This window comes from Lutra lutra, chromosome 4 (genome assembly GCF_902655055.1).
Source record: "Lutra lutra chromosome 4, mLutLut1.2, whole genome shotgun sequence".
NCBI classification, from domain to species: domain Eukaryota; kingdom Metazoa; phylum Chordata; class Mammalia; order Carnivora; family Mustelidae; genus Lutra; species Lutra lutra.
This window is the reverse complement of record NC_062281.1, coordinates 36,343,783-36,365,319: the sequence shown is the minus strand read 5'-3', so window position 1 is coordinate 36,365,319 and position 21,537 is coordinate 36,343,783. Positions and strand designations below refer to the sequence as shown.

The 21,537-nt window shown below is 39.9% G+C and overlaps 1 protein-coding gene across 6 annotated transcripts in view; it reads left to right on the top strand.

The window, feature by feature from the left end:
* GRHL2 (grainyhead like transcription factor 2) overlaps window positions 1–21,537 on the top strand; it is a 162,206-nt gene that overhangs the window by 104,850 nt on the left and 35,819 nt on the right. For all 6 annotated transcript variants that reach the window (XM_047725823.1, XM_047725822.1, XM_047725818.1 and 3 more), the window contains exon 9: window positions 15,269–15,427. In XM_047725823.1, the coding sequence (XP_047581779.1) occupies window positions 15,269–15,427 (159 nt within the window). The remainder of the gene's footprint in view (window positions 1–15,268; window positions 15,428–21,537) is intronic.

The window sequence follows — 21,537 nt, the reverse complement described above, 5'->3', positions numbered from 1 at the left end:
ATGGAAGAGTGGTGAGCTCAGATTCCTGGCAGGGAGCACTGCTCTTCTCCAGGCGATGACATCACTCCCAGAGCAGGAGTGTACAAACCCTAATTACAGACTTCCCTTTCTCCCAGGTTTCTAAAGAGATTCTTGAAACCGGGCCCCTTATTTTTCTCTTGTGCCATTTTCTCTTTTCACTGTGATTTCAAGATTAAACCAAACTCGATGTGCCACAAAGGCCTCTCTCATGTGACCACAGACAATTACTTGAGCATTAAGATGCCACTTAGTGCTTTGAGGAACAAGTTTCTTTTTTGTGTCTTTCCTCTGGAACACCGTAGCAGTTCCCTCCTCCCCCATTTCTATCTTTACCCTTCTTAGGGTTTATTAACTAAGGTGAAGGAAGCTTCTTCCCATGAAGACTCTTTTAATCCCTCTGCATCCAAGCCTTTGGAATGATTATGATCCAATAAAAATGTTCCTCCTCCCTTACAGCCAGCAATGCTAAATAATCAAGCAGTCAGATGCACCCACTACTACCCTATCTCCCATCTCTGATTTTTAAAAGAATCTATAATAATGTAGTAATACGAAATTCTCTCTCTCCTGGGTTCCTCTTTGCTGCCTGTCACCTCTCTTCGCAAAAGCAGTCATTACCCTCCAGAGTGATGCCTGCCTACCCCATGCCTCCCTCCCCTCTCTATGCTGAGCTGCTTTTGGGCGATTGGCTAGTCTAGCCTTCTGCTCTGCCGTATCAGCAGTGAATGTCCTTCCTGCGTTTGGGGGTTCAGGGAGGAACTCTTAGACAGGAGTTTGTTGGCAATTTTAGGAAGGGTCAAGGACACAGATAAGGCATATGTTTTTATCCATGTTAACAAAGTTGGGTGGGGGGCAGGGTTGAGACCTGGTCTAGGTGGGGCGGGGAGCAGAGAGGCTATGAGACATCAGGGATCATTTTGCTGTTAACCTCAAGTTCTGATTCCACTAAATACTGACTTTCTACAGAGCAGGCATTGCAAGATTAGGCATGTGGACAAGGTGGGCTTTTTAAAAAAACATATGTCCCTCAGAGTCCACAGTCCATGCTCTTAATCATCCCAAGAGAGAGAAATCTGCATTTTTTTTTTTTTTAGACCAAAGCATACTATGATTTTCCTTCTCAGAGAAGCTTATGGAGTACAGGTCCAGAAAAAAAGAAAACAAATGATTAGCCCCATCTCCCTGAGCAAAGTAGCTCAGTCAAGTCACCCTTCCTTTGTCACTCTCTGTCCCTTCTCTTTACTGCCCACCAGTGAAGATGGTCTCACTGGACCAGTACTTCTAGCACACAGGTCTCTCTCCCTGTCCCTGCCCTTGGTTGCCCTGGTGTACATTATTGATATCATACGTATTATTGATTAAAATGACTGTGACAGTGAGGACTGTTCAACTATGTGTGGGTGGGTGTATATTAACCTAACATTAGTGATCTCATTTGCATAATTACTACCTCACTTTGTATTAATTAAAGATCAGCTCATGCTTTGTAAGGTACTCCAGGTTCCTCGCTACTCTGTAGCTCCTTTCTCCGGTGTCCTGAATTTCAGTTTCATACTCATTTACATGATTTTTGTACGCTTTTCTTTTATACTTTATCTTTTGTTATGTGTTATGACCCTATCATGAACCATGAAGACTGTTCTTTTCTTTTTTTCACAATACCATGCAGAAAGCACAACATAAAAAAATTCAAAGCAAGAATGGTAATTATTATTAGAGAAAATGAAGGTTGCAGAAGGCACACATTGGCTATTAGCTTTACGTCTGCAATGTAAGAAACCCAGTAAATGAAAGCCCACATTTTCGTAAACTCGTAGCAAATATTTACATGTAAGCAATATTCATTTTAGAGATAGATTCCTCTAACTTTGGGTCCCTTTGGATGCTTTAAATGAACTGGAATTACGGAAGGGATTTCCGTGTAACTTTTGAAATTGCGAGGAAATTCAGGGTGAGGGGATGCATGTTGATATTTCTTCTGGGCCCTATTTCTCTTAATTTTTGTGCCTTTTATTTATTGCTTTTGTGTCTGATTTTGCTCTTCCCAAAGGGATATCACATGAGAACTGAGAGCCAGTCTGAGTGATGGAAATATGATGTGCTGTGAGATGAGTCAGCTGATTGAGCCAGAAAATCCAAGTGGAGGTTGGGAGTAAAAAGCTACCTCCTGTATTTGTAAACCCATCCTTAAAGAAGAAAATGAAGTCCCTTTAATATCCCAGCATGGCCCTGCAGCTGCCCTGGACTTAAGGACATTTGGTGTGGCCTGTGTCACACGTTCCTTCATATTGTGAGACATAAATAGAGGTGTCGTGTAGGGTGACTTTGTCCATATGAAGCCCAGAGTTCTTCCTTTTCTCTCCAGATGGGTCAACCCTTTCTCTTCTGTCTTCTCAAGGTACAACTAGTGGTCAGCAAGTGAAGCCTAGTTCTTTGTTCCATTGGCTGCTAATGGGTGGGGACAACAGCCTTTCTCTATTCATCATCTCAATTTTAGTAGCTTGAAAGACAGCCTGGTAGAAACACCAGTGCTTTGATCACAGCCTATGTGAAAGTAGTAAGTTGGAGAAAATGTAAGTGTTCTAACCATCTTGTACATTGCAAATTATTTAGTCTCTTTTCTGAAAGATAGGCTTGAAATTCACCAGATCATATGACTCCATTAAATGGTCCCAATTTTATTGTATCTTTCCCTCCTTCCTTCTCTCTCCCTTCTAATACTTTCATTTAGTGTAAAATATTTAATCAGTTTTTATTGGACCACCTTACAGCATTTAGAAAATTACAGTCTTGATAGTCTTGACAAATCTTGCTTTCCAGGGGGATGTTTCTGAATGAACTCTGTTCTCTTTCTGCCAAATTCCAGTGCTGGACACCAATGAGAAGACAAGATATGTAAATATTGATTTTCAGGATGAAAAAAGAAACCAAAGGAGTGGGCAAAGAAGACCATATTCCTGATGTCCTGTGGGTTCATGACCTATTTCGTGCCCCTAACCCCCTACCAGCAGTCTGGGAGCTCTCTTTCTGCTTATAAGACAGTCTGGGATGAAATCAGGTTGATAGATATACTGATTAAGAAAAAGTTACATCCGGGGCGCCTGGGTGGTTCAGTGGGTTAAGCCACTGCCTTCGGCTCAGGTCATGATCTCAGGGTCCTGGGATCGAGCCCCGCATCGGGCTCTCTGCTCAGCAGGGAGCCTGCTTCCTCCTCTCTCTCTGCCTGCCTCTCTGCCTGCTTGTGATCTCTGTCTGCCAAATAAATAAATAAATAAAATCTTAAAAAAAAAAAAAAAGAAAAAAGAAAAAGTTACATCCCAGTTTTTTGTCTAAGTAGGACCCAATTTTAAGTAAGTCGTCTAATGGAAGATTAGAGAATATTACAAGGCATCTTTCATGGTCTCGAAAGTAAAGCAAGGTTTGGGGGAGGCTCCTGGGAGGTATCTTGCAAGGTCAAGATACACACTGCGAAGCAGGGCAAATAGCATTTTTATGTGTTTGCTGGGGCGTGGTGTGGGTGAAGGAAGTTTTAGAAGGGAAAGGTAAACATTTGCTGGAGTCTTTGGTATTGAACTTAAACAAAGCCATGCCTTTGTTCCAGTTTTATAAGGTAATGGATGGCAGGAGAAGCTATAAAGCTAGACTTAATTCCCATATAGAAGGAATAATCTGGGGAAGGGATCTCACCGAAGATTGCAACAGCCTGATCTTTTGTTAGGATGTGGCGTAGCCATGGTTTCTGGACTGAATTCTGGTTAGGGCTCTGTAACTTCCATGCATGAACTGTTGTATGTCTCAGAGAAGTAAGTTCCAGATTTGGACTTCACAGGCGGACTTGTGTGTGTGTGTGTGTGTGTGTGTGTGTGCGCGCACATGTGCACCGTGGCTAATGTTCAGTGGTTACTCTGCCAGCTGCTTTGTATGCATCATGCACTATTCGTATTTTAAGTGGACATCATTTTTCATTTAAATAATGAAGAATTTGAAGCCCAGAGAGGTTAGCTAGCTTAACTACAGTTGCACAGCTAATGCAAGGCAGAGGCAGAACTCCCATCTGGACTGTCTAAAGCATGTGCTCTTTCAACACTGCCTTTTTGTATGGGAGGACCTCGCAGTAGTATATTCTGCATTATCTCTGACAAAGGGGCTGTCAGTCCTTTGAAGCAGCTTGCCTGCTGCATGTCGTGTACTAGTCCAGGCAACGGACATTTGTGGACCGCTAAGCCAGGCAGAGTGTCTGCTCTCAGAGAACATACTGGCCAGGTTGAAAAGTAAGACACAGCTGTAAATGTAAGACACAGCTGTAAGTATGTAACATGAGGGGAGGAGTGACAAAGACTCTACTGAAAATAGAGTTAATGTGCCAGGAAAGTTCTGGAAAGGGAGGGAACTCTGTTTTTTATTTTAAGATGTTCCCAACTTCTTACTTTAAAAAAATCACAAATGAAAAGTTGAAAAAATAATACAATTGGTGCCATACACCCATCACTGAGATTGACTCATTATCAGTAATCTGCCAGATTTCCTTTATCTTTTCTCTTACACAGGCATGCGCACGCATGCGCGTGTGTGTGCACGCGCGTGCACACCCCCCCCACCCACTCCTTACTTCTAAATACTCCAACCCTTAGAGATCTCCTTTCTGTAGGATCAGGGAAAACATGGGGGAGAATTTGGCTTATGAGCTGTGTCTTAAGGTCAGCTGTAATTTAAGCATGGAGAAGTTGGAAAGAAGAGCAGGCCAGTTTGCCAAACAGGAGGCTGGGAGATGCAGAGTGGGAAGCCCTGGAAGGGCAGGGGATTGTGGAGCATAGGAGAGAAGGTCAAAGTTGTTTGTAAAGAGGGGAGAATAAAAGTTATGAGAAAGGAGGAGATTGACATACAGAGAATTGGGCTGTTGGCAAGAGAGGGTCAAGGATGGGACTTTAGACTCATCCCATTGAGGGACTATGGAAGAGGGACCAGGCAAGGAAGGCATGGTCAGTAGGAAGAGTGCGGAGGAAGAAAGGGGTGGGGAGGTGGAGAGAGAAGGAAGAAGTGCCCGTGAAGTCAGTGCTGTAGGCAGTGGTTTCTGAGAGCCTGGTTCTCCGAATGCGTCATCTGGGGAAGGAGTTAGAAATGCAAATACTTGGCTCCTTCACCTCAGACCTACTGAATTGGAAACTGTGGTGATAGGGCCCTATAATCCATATTTTAATAAGACCATATATAAAATATAATCCATATTCTAACAAATTCGAGAACCCCTCCTTATAAATTTGCTATAGAGAAGACTGACCTTGAAGCAAGCACTTTTAGTTAAAATAGTGAGGAAAAAAAGTCAGACTGACAGGTCAGGGACACGGCCTGTATACTGCCAATAATTTATATATATGCACATGTGTACGAAATGCATGTTGAAAGACATGTGTTGTGTCGTAAGATGAACAGACTGGAACAGCCCAGTGTTAAAGACATCATTATTCCGTATTCCCTGGCTCTTTTTTTTTTTTTTAATTTAAAAAAATTTTTTGAAGATTTTATTTATTTGACAGGGAGAGAGAGCACACAAGTAGGCAGCATAGGAGGCACTCTCCGCCGAGCAGGGAGCCGGACGCAGGGCTCAATCCCAGGACCCTGGGATCATGACCTGAGCTGAAGGCAGCGGCTTAACTGACTGAGCCACTCAGGAGCCATGAGGCGTGCCCCTCATGGCTCTTTTAAAAAAGAAAAAGCTCTCTTCAAAATGTATTTAGTAAAGTGAGATGCAGAACTGTATGTTTACTGTGGTACCATTTGTATAAAAAAGAATAATGATAGGTATTGCATAGCATATTTCTAGAAGGATACACAAGAAATTGTGAAGGACCCTCAAGATCCTTGCTTGTTGGGGGCACCTGGGTGGCTCAGTGGGTTAAGCCTCTGCCTTCGGCTCAGGTCACGATCTCAGGGTCCTGGGATGGAGCCCCACATTGGGCTCTCTGCTCGGTGGGGAGCCTGCTTCCCACCCCCTCTCTCTGCCTGCCTCTCTGCCTACTTGTGATCTCTCTCTCTGTCACATAAATAAATAAAATCTTAAAAAAAAAAAAGAATCCTTGGTTGTTGGTTGTTGAGGGAGCTATGCAGGGTGGAGGGGGGCTTTTACAGTTTAATTCTTTTGTGCTATAGTATTACAAACTCATTACAAGTTTTAAGTATTAAACGTGAACCATAAAGGATCAAAATAGCAACCAATGATCAGCAAGTTGAGTGAGTGACTCAGTCTATGCTTCCATTCTTCTTGTGAGCGGGAGCTCAGTATTTATGAAACAGCCCAACCCACTGTTGGGCAAGGTCCAAATTCGTCCTTTTCCTGAGGTGCTGTTTCACAAGCTATGTCCAGGTGACAGAGCAGAATGGCAGAGTCCTGCGATCTGAAGAGTAGTAAAGGTTCTGCTGGAGAGATTTCTCACTTGCTCTCTCCCCGTCAGAGCCTATGACTCAGCCCTCTAAAAGTGTGGTGCAGAGATAGATTTTCTGATTTTCAAATCAGTTCACCTCAATTAAATATCTTTTTGCTCAAATTAATGTGAGTCATAACTAACTTGCCTTTGCATCATTTGGCAATAGTATCACAGAGTGCCCTGGGAGAGAACCCAGAGAGGAAGGGGGTCTTACACTGCGGATCTGGGGACCCACAAAGAAGCAGCCTTGCAGGAGCAGTTGGGGAGACAAAATGGGTGGGGCCTTGTGGCTATGCCTTGGGGGTGAGGAAGGGCCAGGGGTCGGAGGGTGGGAGCAGTTGGAAGAGCCGATACCTGTGAAGGTGGACGCCATGGTGATGATGATGAGCTCCCTTAGATTTTCATAGCACTTTACAATTTAAAACATCATCTCTTAAAACATCATCTTAAAACATTTTAAAGTTTCGCACTACCGAGGTGATGATTGTTGTACCTGTTTAAAAATGAGTCCGAGGGGTGCCTGGGTGGCTCAGTGGGTTAAAGCCTCTGCCTTCGGCTCAGGTCATGATTCCAGGGTCCTGGAATAGAGCCCCAAATCCCTGCTCAGTAGGGAGCCTGCTCCACCCCATCTCCCCCCACCCCACCTCTGCCTGCCTCTCTGCCTACTTGTGATCTCTGTCAAATAAATAAATAAAATCTTAAAAAAAAAAAAAAAGTCCAAGGGTACACTGCTGGAATCTGCACCAGCTACATAATTTTGAGTTTCCAGGTTTTTGTTTGTTTTTGCTGTGCTTTCCTCTCACTTGGCTTCCAGTTTCAGAGAAAGTTCTGTCTTTTTTCTTACAGAACTTCACTTTTGAGTCATCCTACTTAATCCTTGCTCCAGGGCTCTTAAGTCCCACAGTCACCTTTCGGCAGCCTCTTCCATTCCTGCTCTCCTACCGTGTGAACACCTCCTCCATCTTGAAAGAACACCTGGGTTTGCCCCTGCTTTCTGGTACCCTGTTCCTGTTCCTCCCTCCTTCCTCTATTCCTCCTTCCCAGCTGAGATGCCTTCTGCAATCTAGCTTCCTGCCTGAGGCTGGCCTCTCAGAGGGGTGTGGATCCTCTTCACTTCTGAACGTGGTGGGCCTTTGCTCAGCGTCGCTCTTCTTGTCCTCTTTCTAACTTAGATGTTGGATACTGTAGCCAGAGTTCTATCCCGATAATACCCCCTTGGCCTCCTCAGGTGTTCATTGCTTGATTACAATGATGAATATCTTGGTTGGCCTTTTCCTCACCAACCCCTTCCTTCAGGCTCCTTCTTAACCTCTTCAACACAGATCCTCCTCTCCCGTTAGGCTGGTCTCTTCACTCTTTTCAGAGTCAGCATCCACCTCTCTTCCAGGTCAAGACCCCTGCATCAAAACTTCTCGGGCTGATTTTCTGATTTCTCAGTTTTTCATCAAGTCTCACAGCATGTATGGTCCGGGATTGTCAGTTTAGTATCTAATGATACACATTCCACAGTAGCGAAAACCGTTATGTCCCTCCTCTCCCTTGAGGATAGGGCCATACTGTATATCACTTCTGCCTCCCGGAGCTTCTATAAATAGTATCCTCCACGGCACATACACATGGACATACATAGATATATTCACACTGAATATACAGTTGTCACTCAATTTACATGTGTTGATATACAAACAAATTTTGAGGATAAATCTGGTCAGAGCGGCCAACTGTGCTGTGTTGTTTTGACGACTTCAGCTACTCAAGGCAGTTCTGGCTCCTAGAAGGTTTGCCTTATGAAGGTGAGAGCATGGATAAAGAGGAAAATGTGTATTTAGGAAGTTAATTCTCTCTTCATTCATTGGACAACTATTTGTTAAGTATCTATCATGGGACTGGCACTGGGAATAGAGTGACCTTGAGGCAAATAAGGACGTTCTCTTAGGAGCTCACAGCCTCATAGAGTGGACAGGTAATTAAGCACCAAACAGATAAACAATAAGATATATCCAAACACTGTGAAGTACTTTGAAGAAAATGGAGAAGAGCAGTGTGACAGAGTTTGCTTCTGGTCATGGGCTGAGGTGGAAAGAGGAGGAGGAAGACAACTCTAGAAGGGGTGGTCAAAGCTGGTGTTTCTGAAGAGTTGGCATTGGACTAGGCATCTGAATGAGAAGAAGGAGCTGGCAATGTGTGTGGCAATCTGTGGGGACAGCGTTGGAGATAGCAGGCCCAACAAATAGCCAAGACTCTCGCCTGGGAACAGGCTCTCCATGTTCTCGAAATGGAAAACGTTGAGGGCTAACAAAATATGGAAGACTATGATACACGATGTGAGTAAACCCAATGTGTATGTATGTATATACAGCTATATCCAGAGTATCTATAGGAGAAAATAAAGAAATATATCATCAGGTTTTAAATCATTGCCTAAAAGTGCTCTATAAATGGAGGAGTCAGTAAATCTAAGAGCTTCTTAGCTCCTCAGCAGAACGGCAAGCTCTCTGAGGGTAGGGAGTCTGTTTCATCATTCTTGTGTCCCACCATGTAGTGTAATGCCAGGCACAAACAGAAGATACTTGATAAATATTTGATAATTAATGCATGAAGGCAATGAATGAATTCCCACTGCTGAGATTTCACATGTTCATATTGTCTACTTTTAGGCTGTCTTTCTGTCTCAATTTGATATTGCATCTGCACCAAAATACCGTCATATAAAATGGAATAAAAATGCTGGTATTTAAGAAAACCATCCATATGGTCTTTAATAATTTTAAGAACCAAGAGGAAAACAGAGTGGGGAAATTGGCAAGAGCACACTTATATATTTATATATTGTTTGTGTTTTAGGCTGAAAATGCTGATTTCTGGGTGTAGGCTTATGTCGCTGTAATTTGGAGGTTAATGCATGTGCAGTTTCTCGGAAAAGAGCTCTTCAGAGTCTCAAAATAAGGAAAAAAGTAGCTTTCTTTGTCTTTAATCAGAAGGTACTTGAAAATGCAAAATACAGTTGTTTAAAGAGGAAAAAAATAAATGTTTTCCATCAAGTCAGGGACATTGTGATTTTTTAAAATCCCAAATCGTTTTGTAAAGAAAGATAGACCTGTTTATGTTAAAGGCAAGCTCTGGGGAAAAACCTTAGGAGTTAATAATCAAGTTAATGTAGTAATTCTAAAGCCCACTGATCTGTATTTATTTTAATAAATCTTACTACATGCATAGTACACAACTGAGAGTTATTGTAACCTGGACAAAGTCACTTGTCTTATATAGGAACTACAAAATGGAAATTGCAGTTCATATGTAAAAAAAGATTTTATTAAGAAATATCAGTTTTGGGCTGCCTGGGTGGCTCAGTGGGTTAAGCCTCTGCCTTCAGCTCAGGTCATGATCTCAGGGTCCTCGGATCGAGTCCCACATCAGGCTCTCTGCTAGGCAGGGAGCCTGCTTCCTCCTCTCTCTCTCTACTTGTGATCTCTCTCTCTGTCAAATAAATAAAATCTTTAAAAAAAAAAAAAAGAAATATCAGTTTTCATGAGACTGCCTCTGTTTCTGGAAAGGTCTTGGTGTACTTAGAAACTATCTGAAGCAATTTCTGAACCAATGACAAAATTTAAATACTATTTATTATCTGCTTAGATATACCTGATTTAATGAGTATTTTTCTAAGGAATAAATTAGGTACTGTCAGAATTATAGGAAAATTAATAACAGATTTTGAAAACATTATATGAACGTATGTAACATTCATAATTATTGGGTGACAGACCCAATTGTTCATGGCATTTATATGCTCTCTACATAATCAGGGCTCCTGCTGGAGTTAAGAATTTTCTGTGCTTGACATTTGGATGAGCATTTGGTGGGGGAAAGCATACCTTTTCCCTAAGTTTCTATAACACACATTTGCAAACAGTGCTTTGTAGATAAACTTCCAAGAAATTGGCTTTCACATTTGCCTGCTGTGCATGGAACTGGGACATGGTTGGGTTTACAAGATGAAACAAATGCTTATCAGTTCTCAAACCAAGGTTTAGTTAATGCCCTTCCATAGCTTCCCAACCCCTCTACCCCCCAACTGCAGTTAAAGTTCAACCATTTAGGTTTTGAGTGCAGCACAGCGAGACTCTGATTGATACCATCAGGCACTGAAACTCTGCTTCACTCTTGGTTCAGGCAGCCAGGCCAGAGGAGAGCAGTGCCAACCCTTTTATAAAATCCCTGCCAGTTAGGATAATTCTGGAAACTGCCAACCTAATGTAGCAGAGAGGGAGGATTCTTATGTTACTTACATTCTGTAGAATCAGGATGCCATGAGTCAGAGAGCCCACTGGACCTTCTATTAAGAATCTTCCTCTCTTAAAAGACCCTGATTTAAGTGTGTCCAGGTAGGATCTAGCGTGTTGTAGCTCATTTGACCTCTAAAGACCCTTGCCACTGGGTGGCTGACTGTTCCAGCTCCTGCAAAGAAGAGTTAGCCCCATTTCTCGTAGTTCTTTACCAGTAGATCTGTCCTACTCAAGTGGCCCTTGTAAGTATATGCATTCCATCAGCCCGGCTCTCTTAGTTGTGATTGGAGCTGACAAAGGCCCCAGTTAATATTGCATCCTGCCTGTCTGAGTGTGGTCCACTATGCGTGATGCATGGATAGTTCACTGACCTGACTCTGAATCCTGATACCTTAGGAGGTATGCCTGCATTGTTCTCCTCTGGGTTCTGTGGTGCTAGGCAGTGTTATGAGGGTGTGGGAAAAAAACAGTCTGCATGGATTACAGTCACTACAGGAAGATTTCTCTATGAAATACAGGGTCAAAGATATGGACAACTGTATAGCTCCCCAAAGTAATCACTGATTTGCTGACAAAAAGTTGCGTTTCATACATTCCGGCCAAGATGAGCCAAGATGATTACTTAGTCAGTAATAACAGTAACAGTAAAAGAAGTCAAGTGTTCCCAGGAAAGTTGTTTTTATTTGTTTGTTTGACCTTGAGATAGATCAGCATTTGATGAAGTTACTGTAATCTTTAGAACACCATCATATTGCCTCTCTCTCCCCATGTAGACTTTGATGTCTGCGATTATAGGACCGTAACTAGCGCATCTGAGCTAGTACTGAGCATAATCTCAGGAACACAGTAGGTGTTTAAAAATACTTGTGTTGTGCATGAATGTTCTCTGTAGCTAGGGCACCTCGAGGAGCAGCAGAGAGCATTTTCTGTCTGCTTTTACCCTGAAAGTTCCGGAGGAGAAACAGGCATGACATACTCGTTCTTAGTGCTCTCCATCACTCAACTACCCTGAATAACTTGACGTCTGCATTTTTAGTCATTGGTTTTCTCTCTCATTCCTAAATAATTCACAAGCGTTCGTGGAGTCCATTGTCTCATCCCAGTGTCTGCGAGGGTTTTGTTTCACACATACATGCCTTCCAGGTTCATACGTGCCTTCCAGCTGTGTTCTGTGTCCTCACTGCTTCCGTACACAGCTCTCTGTGGAGAGCCTTGACCACCCTGTGGTGCTTATAACTGGGTTACTCATCTGTCTTCCTCTTGGACTGCCCACTATGTGGGGCAGGGGTCTGGCTTTCTTCTGTCCCCTGTGTGTAATGTGTTTGACCCACGGTGGGCTTGTGTTGATGTTTATAGGATGAATGAATAAGCAAATGAATAGAAACACTGAATGAATGAAATGAATTTATCCAGTGTTAGATCATCTCCAGGCACTTGTTTTTAGATGGTGGCTGGAAAAGAGTCTGTGTTAACTAATGTGTCACTAAGACCTTTCATCTTAGCCTTATTGTTGATGTGGTGTTTTATACTGAGGTTCCCTCATTATCAAGTAAGAATTCAAAAACAAAATTCAAAATGATCTTTATACAAGATATAGCACTAAAAATGAGACATCTGCTTGTATAATTAACAAAAGCCTACAGGCAGTAGAACTTGAAATGAATTTGATCAGTTAGATCAGTCCTGGTAGTAAAATCAAAGATTTGAATGGGCTTTAAAATGTAGTTCATGCCAGTGGCTCTTTGCTTTTGCAGGGCTGTTCTTTTTGATACTGCTGTGACACACAAGGTCAAGAGTTTGAAAGTGAATGAAAATTTCAGTGGAACCAAATAAAACCCAGGTCACATAATGCATTGATGAAACGGTTTTTAGAATACATAACTGTACAATTTAAGAATGAGTGCTTTAAAGTTTAATGTTAAACAAAAATAATAAATGTGGTATAAATGAAAAAAAAAGCTTGGGTTTTCCGAGAGACCACTTCTTTTATTTTTTTTAAATTCTTTTTTTTCCATTTTATTTTATTTTATTTCTTTTCAGTGTTCCAGCATTCATTGTTTATGCACCACACCCAGTGCTCCATGCAATACGTGCCATCCATAATACCCACCACCAGGCTCACCCAGCCCTCCACCCTCCCTCTCCTCCCAAACCCTCAGTTTGTTTCTCAGAGTCCATAGTCTCTCATGGTTTGTCTCCCCCTCCGATTTCCCCCAACTCATTTCTCCTTTCCATCTGCCAATGTCTTCCGTGTTATTCCTTATGCTTTATAAGTAAGTGAAACCAAATGATAATTGACTCTCTGCTTGGCTTATTTCACTCAGCATAATCTCCTCCAGTCCCATCCATGTTGATACAAAAGTTGGGTATTCATCCTTTCTTTATCCATTCGTCCATTGAAGGTCATCCTGGCTCTTTCCACAGTTCGGCGACTGTGGCCATTGCTGCTATGAACATTGGGGTACAGATGGCCCTTCTTTTCACTACATCTGTATCTTTGGGGTAAATACCCAGTAGTGCAATTGCAGGGTCATATGGTAGCTCTATTTTTAATTTCTTAAGGAGTCTCCACACTGTTTTCTGAAGTGACTGCACCAACTTGCATTCCCACCAACGGTGTAAGCGGGTTCCCCTTTCTCTATATCCTCTCCAACACTTGTTTACTGTCTTGTTAATTTTGGCCATTCTAACTGTTGTAAGGTGGTATCTCAATGTGGTTTTGATTTGAATCTCCCTGAGGCTAATGATGATGAACATTTTTTCGTGCCTCTGTTAGGCATTTGTATGTCTTCTTTGGAGAAGTGTCTGTTCATGTCTTCTGCCCATTTTTTGACTGGGCATCTGATTTGTGTGTGTTAAGTTTGAGGAGTTCTTTATAAATCTTGGATTTCAGCCTTTTGTCTGTAGTGTCATTTGCGAATATCTTCTCCCATTCCATGGGCTGCCTCTGTTTTGTTGACTGTTTCCTTTGTTGTTTAGAAGCTTTTGATCTTGATGAAGTCCCAAAAGTTCATTTTCGCTTTTTGTTTCCTTTCCCTTTGGAGATATATCTTGAAAGAAGTTGCTGTGGCCTATGTCAAAGACAACTACTGCCTGTGTTCTCCTCTAGGATTTTGATAGATTCCTGCCTCACATTGAGGTCTTTTATCCATTTCGAGTTTATCTCGAATGATATATGATATAAGAGAACGGTCAAGTTTCATTCTTTTACATGTAGCTGTCCAATTTTCCCAGCACCATTTATTGAAGAGACTGTCTTTTTTCCACTGTATATTTATTGATGTACTTACCACATAAATATAGGTAAATATGGGTGCTGAATCCATTCCTTTATTCCATGGTAAATCAACTGTAAATGATACACCCACTATGTAAAGTGAGGATAAAGTTAGTCATTTATGCTCTTCTATTTCTCCCAACATTTTATGACAAATTATTATTTTTAGTTCTTCTCTTGGTCAGTGTTGTAATCTTTAATAATTTATTGTATTCATGTTATTTCTGTTATATCTCTTGATGCCCCTTGTTTTAAGATGAGGATACCAGTGAGTTTACAACATTTCCTCTGTCCTATTTTATGTCTTACCCTCCCTGGCTCTTCTTTTGCTTTTTTCAGTAACCTAGAAGTATTTTAGTATTTACCTTATGCCCTTCAGGGAAGGATTTTTAAAATGATTTAAAGAGAAAATTGAAAACCAAAGCCAATAAGTGACTTGTCTGAGACCCCTTAGCTAGTTAAGGTTAGAGCTGGAACTAAAGCTTAGGGCTTTCTGGGGGCGCCTGGCTGGCTCCTTTGGAGGAGCATGCGATTCTTGATCTCAGGGTCATGAGTTCAAGCCCACATTAGGTGTAGAGATTACTAAAAACATTAAATAAACTTGAAAAAATAGAAGCAAAAAAAATAAAGCCTAAGGCCTTTGACTTCCGATCTCTAGGGGGTTTTCTACAGATAAACTCACTGTTTGATTCATCACGTATTTATTGAATGTGTGACCTCTGCCACACACTACAGTAGATGCCACTAACACAGAAGCATAGGAAATGGTCTCAAATCTCAAAGTTACGAGTGACAGAGGAAAAACAGATATATGAACAAATCCCTGTTTCAGTGCAGTAGCATGCAAGGGAAAGTGCTATCTAGTTTTGTTTCTGGTTTTGTTTTAACTGCACAGCTCAGAGATTTGAGAAAGTGATAAAATTAGAAGTGACGGCTTTAATATGTTGCAGAGAGAGTGTAATTACATATCCGATTTATGCATGTTTGAAGAATAAGTAAGATTTTGCTGATACACTTGAAGGAGAGTATTGTTTATTTCTATTAAGATTTAATGCAAAAACAATTTTTATATATTTAAATGATAAATTATGTATTATATCATGTTTAATGGGCTCAACCTGTTGTTTCCGAGTATCCAGATAATTTTCAATTGTCCTTAGAAGATTGTGTAGTATTTTGACTCCAAGTCTAAGACTTATGCATTTTCTAATAGATCCTTTTAGTGGTGACATGTGAACTTTTTCATTTCTTTCTCCTACCCTCAGATTTTCATCACTGTGAATTGCCTGAGTACAGATTTCTCCTCCCAGAAAGGGGTGAAAGGACTTCCTTTGATGATTCAGATTGATACATACAGTTATAATAATCGTAGCAATAAACCCATTCATCGAGCTTACTGCCAGATCAAGGTCTTCTGCGACAAAGTGAGTAAAGATCCTAAAGGTATCTTTGTTACTAGATGTTACTTTTAAAGACATTTCCTCCTTGTCACCTTCTCTTTATAGTGGTGTCAAATTAATCACCTTGTCGAGCACACTGGGAGTTGTAACCTTTTGTTTTCAATTCCTATTAGATATCTAGGGAGTCATCAGTCGACTGTACTTTTTTTTTTTTTTTTTTTTAGTCAATCATTTTACTACTGATTTAATGGCTGATTGACATTGCACTGTGCTACTCACTTAGGTAAATGAAATAACAGATTAATAGTTTTTACTGGGTATAGGCCTGTCCCAGAGCATATCAGTATAACCTTTATTATTTTATGGGTTTTATTATTTTATGGGGTCTCATCCAGAGCTTTTTGGAATAGAAATGGCACCTATAAAATAAGTTCATTAGTAAACATGCACTCAGGAGGAGATACAGTTTTTTAATCTCTCTGAATCTCACCATAAGAAGATAGAGCAATTAGAATAGCAAAGCTTAAAATCCTGTGCTTATGCGACATGAGGTCCTTACAAATCCCAAATATGAGTGGGAGTAAACAGCAAGGAGTTTTGAGGCCTGTATGATATCAGCATCATGAGGTGGAAAGCAGTGGGGCTACTTGATAACCAGAGAACAGGAAACCTACAAGATTGCCCCATGGTACCCACAAGAGAATGAAGTGTGCCAGCTGAGGACAGCATGTGAAGCCGGGGTAGGAGAGTACAGATTTGTAGACTCCAGTTTGCTATTGCTGGAAGATGCAAAGGGATGGAACATTGAAGTGTTTGGGGCTCTAAAAACTCCAGAACGTTATAAATTAAAGTTCTCTTCTTTAAAGTTGTAAATTAAAGTTCTCTACGGCAAAACTCTGCTCTGAGAAAAAGCTCCCGGTAGTAGAATCCAACTTGAATTGGACTCCCTCCACTCCTCCAAAACAAGGGACGAAGGAAAGAAGTTCCAAATAAAAAGGACGAGGAGAAAGGATACAGAGTAGACAGATCTCAGGAAATACAGACTATTTCTTTTTTTGTCACTTTGTGAACACATTGGAAGAGAGAGCATGAGAGCCGTGAAGTCAGCAGAACTCTTGTTCCACTCATTTCACTTAAAAATAACTATCAGAAAAGAAAAACAGTTGAATCCCATACAGTGTCTCATGAAAAAAAGAGATTAAGATCTGCCTGACTTCCTCGGGGACAATGGGTACCTGCCCATGAAACAGATGATACCTGCAGCGGAGTGTTCCAGAATGAGCTAAATGAAATTAAGAGCATCACAGAAACCTTGAAGAGCAATATAAATCACGTAGAAAAATTCACGAGTTGTTTTGAAAAGAGCTGTGATAGAATTCAAGAGAGAATTCAGAAATAAAAGATTAAAATATTTCAGAAGTAAAGACTACATTAAAAGCAAAACAAGAATGAATAAAAATACCAGGGAATGCCTTCAGAGGAATACAAGTTGAAAGGAGAAAAATTTTTAAAATCAAAAGGAATAAAAAACGAGAGAAAAAAGAAAATAACAGGTAGAGGACAGAGGTAAAGAAGATCCGTTATTAGGAATCTTTGAGAGAGAAAACTAAAACAGTGGAGCAAAACAAATGCTTAAAATGATAAATCAGGAAAACTTTAAGTATAAACCATATGCATAAACAAATATGTGTATATTTAAGCAGCCTACTGCATACTCGGGAAAATTAACCCAGGATAATCAATACCTAGTTGTTAACCTATGAAACTGCAAAGATATTCTTTAGGCATCTAAGTAAAATAGACTAGACTAGACTAGAATAGAATAAAAAGCCACTTGCAAAGAAACTTTTATCATCAGACTTTTCAACAGCATTCTCAGGGTAGCCTCCCCAGTAGGTGGGCCTGTTAAGCCAGTAGACACAGTTGTTGTGTAAATGAGAAAACAGTGGGTGAGTTGCCAGAGTCACACAGCAAAAACTTAGGGGAGCTGGATGCAAATATGGGTCTGATTCCAAACCCATACTCCTTGAATGGATGAACAGCTGTACACATGGAAGCCAAAATGACAACTGATGATTCAAAACCTCAACCAAGAGCCAAGGTGTCCTTTAAAAACAAAAGGAAACATACAAAAATCAGTTAATATCTTCAATTCAGCATATTAAACATTAAAAAGCATTGTCAAATGATGTACAACGTGGAATTTCTTAAGTACAAATGGGACAGCATTTAAATAATTTGAATTCCCTCACTTTATTCCAAATACTTTAAGGGAGATTGTAGAATCCCACCTCCAGGAATCTCTTTCTTGGAAGTGAGGAGTGGGATTAGGGGGAAGGAGAAAGGGAGGGAAGGATGTGATAGAGACTGGGCGCAGTCCATTTACCTTTAGATTGCAGCTGGGATTGAACGTGGGAAAGAGAAGCTTTAAAGGATGCTCCTATAATTTTTTTTCAACAATGTTGATATGACAAATACTAAAACTCAAAAAAAAAAAAAAAAAAGGAAAACGCAAGATGGATAGAGAGTGTTAACCTTGTTGTTCACCTGTGCACTAGCACTCTAAGAAACTAGTGAAGTAAAGTGTTGCCAATGGGTGGTTTTAGTTTACTTACCCTGGTGTTAAGGATAAGGAAGAAATCTCAGGCAGGGTGTATTAACCTTAACTCCTAGTCATTTTTCTAATAAGGTAGATACAAAATCTTATGTTGTGATTTGCCGTATTTGCAGCTCTAATTTCAAAACCCAGGCAAAACTTCCTCCTGGGAGATTAAAAAGAGAAAAAGTTTAATTTTTCCACTTTTCAGATGGGTGTGTCAACGCAAATGATTATTTTGAATTCTTCTCTAACGCAAAAGAACTAAGAGCTGTTCCATTTTAAAATCATAAGTTTTCCAGTCACAGTCAAGAATCTTAAACAGATGGAAGTCTGCACTATTTATAGTTCTCCAGCTTGATTTATAATTAACACACCTGTGAGAATCAAAGACCTTCTCTAATTTTTTTTTTTGATATTATGATACCTCTATGGAAATACATGTTTTTGCCTTAAAAAAAATTTGGGATCTGTCTGTATATCTACCTATATTAATATCTATGTCTGTGTCTTTATATCTGTATTTAATTACTTCCATTATCTTTCCTGAAAAACAAGAATTATAGTACTATAAAAGTAAGTATGTATTGTACAAAACTTGAGAAATAAAGCAATGTTCTTTTTTTATAATAGTTTTTTTCCCTTTATTAATTTTTGTTTGAAAAGATCTTGGAGGTGACGACTATTGAAGATTATGAAAAGCTAAAGGTACTCCTGCAAACCATCTTGGTACCTTGGCCAACTTTCAATTGGTTATGGGCACATTTTTAAAATAAATTTAAGAGAAATTATTTAAGTATCCAATAAAACAAGGATAGCCATTATCTCTCAAGAGGTGGCAAAAATGATCACAATATAATCAGGAAATCTTGAGGCATATTTTTTCAATCTAACACTCCAAAGTGAGCATTTAGGTAGAGGAAATTATTTTCAAGTGATAAATCTGGTCTTTGTAGCAAATTATACTGTTCTGGAAGAACTAGACTTTTTTGTACTTTGATAAGAGTGGAAAGATCTTTTAGAAGCTTTAGGTCACAGATAATCAAAGGAAGTAAAGGAATTCATGGAAGGTCATGTTCAAGGAAACTTTTTCCATCTTAATTAAATATATCTCAGCTTCCCTGGGTCATTATGAAGTCAAAGCTTTATTTTAGAAATAGGATTGTGGTTCTCCTAAAGATGTTTGGATACTATCCATACTTGTTTTGTCATGCTGATATCTGAGCATTCTGGGCAGGTGGTATCTTATCTAGACATGGCACCAAGAGTAGGCAGTGTGGGAAGCCACTGTAGGTTTTATGTTAATCCATTTGGTTTGGCATATCCAAGAATGCCTGTAAAATAATAGGCAGGTAACTTTATTGCCTAAAAGTTGACACTGAACATATATAAGTCTTGAAACAAATTAATTGCAGGCTTTTTCTTCAAAGTAATAGTACAAAATAAAACACCAATTTAGAAATAAAACTGCTTGACCAACCTTGGGGTCTATCTTCAGTGAGTTGTAATTTATATAGATAGAAAAAGTTTTATGTTTTTATTTATATTAAATGGTATATTGTGCAGAACTCCTAGTACATAGAAAGATGTCTTATGGACCCAACAAAAAATGAGTAATAGGAGACTTTTGCTTTTATCTCACACCAATTTCAACAAGGCGATGTCTATACATTTAACACTTTATTTTCCCAAAATATTATATGTTATCTAGATACAAAAACTCTGCAAAACCTTAATATATCATGAAGAAACTTCCAAAGGATATATTTCTGTATTTTATCTCCCTCATGCTCTGGATTTCCATGGTTTATAATTATCCATGACCATTCAAAACTTAAAAGTGAAGCCCTATAAAATAATTACTCCCTTTTGGTAGTAAGAAGTTTTTTGACATAAAAACATATTTAAGATATCTGGTTAAACTATTATATCTGTCCAGATCTTATCTAGGTAAAGCTCTTAGAACTCACCTGGCACAGAATAAGTGCTGTGTAAATATTAGCTATAATTACCCATTTTTCAAGAATTACCTCTAGTGTTATCTCCTTATGATGCCTTCATTGCCCACAAATCTCCAAATCTCTTGTGCTGTGCATTTACTTCGGCCAGAATGGGGAATCTGCTTTTTTTTTTTTTTTTTTAAGCCAATTTTATAAAACATATGTCTCAGTGTTTTAATTCAAAGCTTTGTATGTCTTTTTCTGTGAAGTGCCTATTTCATGACTCTTGTCCATTTTTTAAATTGGTGCATTAGTTGTCTTTTTAAAGTTGAATCATTATTTATATTAAGGATTTAGTACTTTTTAAAAAAAGGTTTTATTTATTTATTTGACAGAGAGAGAGAGAGGGAGTGAGAGAGGGGAACATAAGCACAGGGAGGGGGAGAGGGAGAAACAGGCTTCCTGTAGAGCAGGGAGCTCGATGTGGGTCTCGATCCCAGGACCCTGGGATCATGATCCAAGCCGAAGGCAGATGCTTAATGACTGAGCTACCCAGGTGCCCCAAGGATTTAGTACTTTATATGATTTTTTTTTTGCAGATATTTTCACCATTTTGTCCTTTGCCTATTAATGTTTGTTGTTGTTGTTGTTGTTGTTGTTTGTTTGTTTGGGTTTTTTTTTTTTTTGCCTCACAGGTTTAATTTTTATATTTTCAAATTAACTTTTTGTGTCGTGGGATGAGTTGGGGCAACTTTTAGTTAGCGGTTGCCAGCCAGTATGTGCTTCTCCTGTCCTTACATGTACTGTCACAAAGGGCAGGAACTGTCAATGCATATCTGAAATCTAGGGGAGGAGTCTAGGCTGGGGTATCTATCTGGATGTCACCTGTCTAGAGCATCATGGAAATATGGGTGCAGGTGGACTCTTCTGCAGCAAGAATGGAGAGAAAGAAAGGAAAAGAAAACCTTTGGGATATAGGTATTGACGGTGAGAAGAGGAAAATGAGTTGTCAAATTTGACACAGAAGAGTGACAATAATAAGAGTCAGGGAATCCTTGAAGGCCAAGAAGGAAAGAGATGTAAGGTGAGAGTCGATTGGTTAAGTAGAGTGGGATCTGGCAGGAGAAGCCAATGAAAAGGTCAGTACTAGGAACAGAGGAGCAAAAAAGAGGTGAAGAGACCAAACTTTTTTCTACCTGGCTGAACAAGTCCATCTCCAAGCACTTATGAACACGTTAAAACAAAACCCCAAATCCTACTTGTATGTACGAAGCAGTCATGCATATTGTGTATTTCCTTAGGCCCTCCCTCATTTCCGCTACTGTAATGGTTTTTGTAAAAGTTCCATGACAGTGAGCAAAGGGAAAATTTTATAGGGAATTCACATTCAACTTTAATGCTCTCTCTGTGCCTAGGAATGATGTTAACAGGCCAATGCGTTATCTTAATGACATTTTATTATAATCACTAAGGTTACTTCATCGACCTCACTGGGGTAGGAACCTGGGCCTGGTCTTTCTGTGCGAATTCAAGATTGAAGTTGTATATATAGGCAGGATTTCAAAACAGGGGGAAATAGGGAAGAAGTGGGATCACTT